The 6380-nt window shown below is 41.9% G+C and overlaps 1 protein-coding gene across 1 annotated transcript; it reads right to left on the bottom strand.

Annotated features, from left to right (window-relative positions):
* Positions 1 to 1871: 1871 nt before the first annotated feature.
* LOC124165837 lies at positions 1872 to 4592 on the bottom strand. Its single transcript, XM_046543366.1, has one exon. It carries the CDS (start codon positions 4590 to 4592, stop codon positions 1872 to 1874), a length of 2721 nt encoding a protein of 906 aa, XP_046399322.1.
* Positions 4593 to 6380: the final 1788 nt, after the last annotated feature.

Below are 6380 nucleotides of genomic sequence, written 5' to 3'. Positions count from 1 at the left end.
TTCGGTATTTTTGTGGCAATGAAGACAGTATCTCTGTGTGTAAGGGGATTTTTTCTTCCACACCCGTCGTTTCCACGGTATCGACCCTAGATTCTCTCTTATCTTCATCCGGTGCAATAGGAATGACGACTGGCTTCCTTTCTTCCCCTGAATAATGTAAAAAACGGTGCAAGCATTGTCTATACAACGCCCACTTTTCGCCATCAGATTTACCTGGCGTACGTAGGATTTTTTCCATTTCCTGGTCTAAACTCGAAAGCGCGTGACTTGAACTAGTCATCGGAACAGACGAGTTGGTCATTCGCTGGATAGTTTCTTGTGGAAGTAGAATCATTTTCTTTGCATGTTCCATAATTACAAAAATTTAGAGAGCACACCACTGAGTAGAGGTAAAAGCAGGGGTAAGATGAAGCCCCCCGACTGTAAAATTAACCTTTTCTTCTGCTTCCAACAACCCTTCTTCGCAGAGAGTCTACGTAAGACCAATCGGTGACGAGCCAAGCGTTTTCTTTGAGCAGGGGTCAGATCAATGCAACCTTTCAAAGTATTATCCGCAATTTCACAAATTATTCGTACGAGACTAGGGTCTGCGACCTTAAGAATTGCCTTACGAAATGCAGGTTTGCTACGTGTGAGAAAACGTAGAACATCGGCGTGTTTAGACACCGTCCGCGTCATGTCGACTGAACGAATTCCATCGAGAGTTACGATATTTATCTTCGCTCTCTCGTTTCCTTTTTATTGGTTACTTTTTTGGTTGATAAAAATATTGAAAATTATCATCAGGAAATATTTCGGTCCGATACCGAAAGGTGTCAGGAGTTGCCTGTTTTAGATCTATAAACAAATAACCATGCGGCCTCTCCGTTGCATCGTCATAAGCCTCCTGTAGGAATTTTGGGTTTTTAGGATGTATCTGTCGAGCCAAAGTCAAAATCTGTGTCCTATCTCTAGGGTTTTTAAAGTACACTAAGTAATGAGTGTTTAATGATATGTCACGAGTTCCCTTACCCTGGTGAAATAAATTTTGCGTCAAATGAATCACACTAATATTTCTATGATGACTTGCTCTAGAAAATAAATCAACTACAACGCTTCCGCTACTTTCCATCATAAGATCGTCAAGAATTAACAAGGATGGTGTGGATTTTTGGGGTATAGTCTTTAAGTCTGGTAAACCTTCATTGAATGATACCCCCAACGGTCTTAAATGATTATAATACTGCTGCCATTCCGAAAAGCACCATATTATCTCGTCAAAAGATACGTCAAACATTTGATTCTTAAATTTTATGAGGCGACTCGTAAAAGTTGTTTTACCGCAGGCGCTGGGTCCAGCCACAATTGCACCAAACGGATGTTTTAGTCGGAAATCCATTCTAGAATGACTAAAACCCGAAAGCACTCAGCTTTTTAAATTATAGCATGAATCAGGTGAGAGTACTTCATGGGGGAATATCACCAGTGCGGTTATTACGATTGAAGCAAAGGGCTACTCTTGGTTGAATTCCCTTCCACGATGTTTCTTTTGTTTTCTCTGTGGAATATACTTGCGTCATTGTTTGAACTAAGGAATTCCTAAGCTCTTCCACCACGACAAGGTGGTAGCCCACTAGAGGAAGAGGTAGTATGAATAAATAAATAAATAAATATACAATAATAAATAAATAAATATATATATAGATAACAATAAAAACATAAATAAATATCTATATAAATAAATATCTGTATAATTTAATAAATATCAATATAAATAAATAAATAATATAGACGATATAGTATACACATATACCTATAAATACTCCATTAAATTTATAATGGTTTCTTCACCCATACATAGGTACTGTCTATTTTTAGGCCAGTTGGTTTGATTATTGTCTAAGACGCTTTGCCCTTACACTGACTACAAAGTCATCATCCCCATCGATGGTTTGCCTCTCACGTTTGAATCCATACGGAAGAGTGTCGAAATTTTCCACTCTTCTCCTTTTTGTGTAAACCACCTGGTATGTCTTGTGTTCTGGCTGCGTTACGACTTGAAATGGTCTCTTTCGTGAAATACGACTGTTATAATGTATGACAATTGGAGATGACTCTTCTAACACCATCGATTTCAATGTGTCAAAGGAAATCAGTCTCTCATTCGAGGAGTTTATGCTCAGTCCTCGGGCTTTGCATATTGTCTGTCTTTTATCGCTGTTCTTAGTTTTTACGCGTAAAGCGTAATTTTTCGGACCACCAGAAACGAACTCGTCCACGAAAGCTTCGGCTCCAAATTTCACTAGCTCATCAGTCATATCCCCTAAAAAGTCACCTAATTTAGGGCAGAATTCGCCAGGCTTTTGCGTAAATATAATTGAGTCAGTGTCAAAATACAATATTCTCTCGTTCAGAACTTTCAAGTATGAATATAGTTCGAGCCTGGCGTGGGCCGTTGTGTAGCACGCAACAACTACACTTCTAGCATCCTTGGGTGTGAGTGCGTCTTCATGCTCAGTCCAGTTGACATAGATAGTGTCCTCGCTTACAGGTAGTATATATGATACTTCAATGCTGGGGGATGTCAGTAACTTGTATAATTCGTCACCAGATTTCATAACGGAGCACTGAGGTAGGTTCTCCCGTTGGCCAAACTTTCCCCAGAAACTATTCAGCATAAGCTTTGCTAACGACCTCATCCCTGTATTTTCCTTAACATTTTCTCGATTTAATTCAATGTTTTCCTTTTCTTTAAATGTTTTTAAATACTGTGTTTTCTTTTCCTCTGTGTCACACCATGACGGCCATCCACTTGCCTCTTGCTTCATCTTTAGGAAACAGTTTATATACTCCGTAAATAAACCGCCATCCTTTTTCACAGGATCGTAGGAGTTTACGGAATAGTGCCAAGCCTCATGAATCTCAAGAATATTATACCCCATACTGAGTGCCATTTTTACCTCTGCGGAAACCCAAGTCCCTGTAATGGCCCGATCTCTTTCGCTGTGCGAGCAAACTCCCTGTATTTCCTCTGTAGCACACTTCATGCACAGAGGAAACATTAACTTCTTGTTAACTCGCACTGGAAGTACAGGATGGTATAGAGAAGTTGGAGGAAGTATCGTGCATTTAATGAGGCCTTCAATTTCTTCTATTGGTGGACATTCTTCACCGACATAAATCTTTGGATGACCCTCTGGGTATTGTTTGTATTTATTGACGTACGGATACAGAGAACACACATCATAATATCTGATTTCCTCGTCAACTGAATCGTCCACTTTTTTGTAAAGCTTCACCGCGTTCGTACGTCCACCAAAAAAGGCGTCCCTGGGGTTAAGCGGTGCTTTCTTTAGGATCGGGCTCTTCAGCAATTCCTGGTACGTTTCGTTTTCCTTCTCCATCTCTCTACGAAATTTGCACTCCCACATCTCGACGACTTCATAGCCGTTTTCGCGAAAAAGCAAGACTTTCCTCTCAGTACTTTCAAAACGACTGTCGAGTGTTTTGCGGTCTCTATTACCATCCTTTTCTTCGCTTCGAGGGTAACACTGTTGACATCCATGGTAATAACAACCGTGGAATTCGAAAATAATTCTATTTTCTCCATCTTCGTAGAAACCGTCGACCTTGTGGCCCAGAATCTTTTTCTCCCTCCCGTTCCCCGCGTGACTGATTATTATGTCCCTTTTTCTTTCCTCGTACAGGATCCACAATACTGCCTTAAATGATTGTACATCAGCCCAACGATAACCCTTTGATGGCATGATTGCAATCGTGTCCGGCTTGAGGAAATTTTTCCTGAATACTTTCATGCAGGCACTGGCGATAGTCAATGCCTCACGAAATGGATCCACGCCGGTCGTAGAAAGAAACATGTCACGGAATTTGAGGCATGCCTGCCTCAGTATCTCAACGTCCTTTTTACAGTAGGACCTGATCTCATCCCTCATCTTAAAAACGTATCCTTTGTCCTTTAGTTCTTTATGCCAACGTATGAAATTATCCCTCACAGAGGATGACATACTATCTGCGCCATAAAAACATACATCCGGTAACGCTCCCTCATAAGATGAGTTTGCAGAAGTGTTGAAAAGATGTGGGAAAAATCCTTTAGTGAGCTCATTGTCTAAACCAAGAGCTGCTGGTAACTTGGCCAGGGACATGGGGATAAAGTTTATCGAGTCGATAAATCGCAAGCCTCCGTAGGACATGCTTACGATTTTCGACCCGTTCATCAATAACTCTGGCTTCCATGCAGTCTTTTCCAACATAGTTTTGAGAACGAACTGATTGTCAAATGACTTGGCATTGTGTGCGACGCATATGATGTCTTTGAATCCATCATCTGCCAAAGTTTTTATATACTTCAAAAACTGAAGAACAGGTTCAGGATCCTCAAATACTTTCCCCCTACCACCACACCCCTGACAGTCAGGATTTATTTGGGTGCTACTGATGCATTGGTCGCAGCAAACCTGTGACACCAGCAGATTTGGCGTGTGGGCAAAAACTCCTTCCTTTTGCCCAAATCTGTCGTCCTGCCTCGTCTCTATGTCATAAAAAACAAAAGCAAACTTAGGGCAAAGCTTTTTGGCCGCTTGCACTTGCATGTAGCACGCATGTCCTTCCGGTTTTTCTTTTTTGCAAACGTGACAGTAAATCATTCCGCACTCGTGTTTCGACTTTTTGGTGTGAAGAGTGAAGACCTTGCAACATTTCTCGCAGTACCGCATTGTGTCGCAAGTTGACCTCCCTTGGCCTTTTCTAACTGCATGTTTCCGCAGGCACTCTACACCATAGAAAAGCCTCCCGCACACATTGCATTTTAAATAAGGGGTAGGAGCGCAGGGAGGTGATGAGAGACATTTTATGCACTCTTTCGGACAGCTGTGCGCAAACTGAGAATTGTAGGGATACCTACACGGTCTGCAGTAGTAGCTACAGTTGAAGGCCCCGGTCAATGATGTTATCAAGTTAAAATGGTTTTCATCATGTATTAGATCTATGTTTTTCCTCTTCTCATTATTTATTGTGCTAGATGGGCCTTCAAATATAACCTCTCTTCCGCACCGATCACCGTAAACGGTTATCTGGTAGTCATCAAGGGCCGATTGGAATGCCTGCAATTCATTAATGCCGCATCCACCATACCCAACATCGACATTTGCTTTTAGACATAACTCTTCTGCCTTTTCTCCTAATCGCTTTGTACCCCTCCTGAGTAGACGGAAATCATACTCCGAGTCCGTATGATGGGATACCCCCAAGCAGAGAGCTCGCGGTAAGCAGAGGTTATCTGAATTCCGCACAACGACAATAGAACGTTTACTCTTACAAAACGCATTGAAGGAAGATAAAAGATTGCGTTTAGGGGCTCCGCCTTGTGGAATATTCACGTACGTGAAAGCCACTGACAGAGGACCGTCAATCAGAAAGGATTCATTCGATTGGACAACTTTTTCTATCCTCTGTAGGATTACTGCAGTGTCGAGTTGATCTGCTCGCCGGTAAGAAATATTTATCGGGCGATCTGGAGTAGTGTCACTTTTAATTGTCAGATTTACTCGTGTATCACTTCCAATCCCTTCCTTTAATTTTTTTAGAAGGTCGTCCATCACACTTCCAAACCATCGGAGAGGGTGGGATCCCACCGGTAGGGGGTGGATCTGAATGGTTAATTCCCTCCCCCAGAGACGGAAGTTACGTAGAAAACTACGATTCTCTCTTAAAATAGTGAAATTTCCCTTAGGAACGATAGGGTCGACCAAACCATCCGGTAAAGGCAGATCCAGTAATTGTTCCTCCGTTGGCGCCTGTTTGGCCATAGTGCCGAGAGAAGATACTGGCGGTAAATCAGAATTAAAAGAAATGAGATCTACGTCTTCCCCAGTATTGTCTCCGTAACCCACTTGCTTCCGACCGGAATCATGATTCCTCGTCTCGCCATTGTTTTGGGAAAATGATTGAGTAGCACAACCTTCCGAATGACAATTTTCTTTTAAAATTGCCTCAATCTCATCTCCAAAATCATGGGGGAACGGTTGCGAACCTGAAGGGTACATAGTAAGTGGAGCATTATTAAGAGCCTGAGAGCAAAACGGTAGTGATTCATTTTCCATACTTTGGTGTACTACTGCTTTTACCAATATATTTTCCCTTTTATTCCCATTTGTCATCTGGGGAAATGTTTGAATCCCACACCCCCGAGATCGTTCCTCATTAAAAAAGACTTCAATTTCATCTCCAAGATCACGGGGGAAAGGTTGCGATACTGAAGGGAACAAAGTAGGTGGTGCATTGCAAAGAGCCTGTGAGCAAAACGGAAGTGATTCATCTTCCATTTCTTGGTGTACCACTGCTTGCACCAGTTTTTTCTCCCCACCATTCCCATTTTCCCT

The sequence above is a fragment of the Ischnura elegans genome, chromosome 9 (assembly GCF_921293095.1).
Source record: "Ischnura elegans chromosome 9, ioIscEleg1.1, whole genome shotgun sequence".
Taxonomy (NCBI): Eukaryota; Metazoa; Arthropoda; class Insecta; order Odonata; family Coenagrionidae; genus Ischnura; species Ischnura elegans.
The sequence above is the reverse complement of the archived record's forward strand: the minus strand, read 5'-3'. Positions and strand labels throughout refer to the sequence as shown.

Coding starts and splice junctions, on each gene's coding strand:
- LOC124165837 (XM_046543366.1), bottom strand. CDS start 4,592: ATGCAAGTGCAAGCGGCCAAAAAGCTTTGCCCTAAGTTTGCTTTTGTT.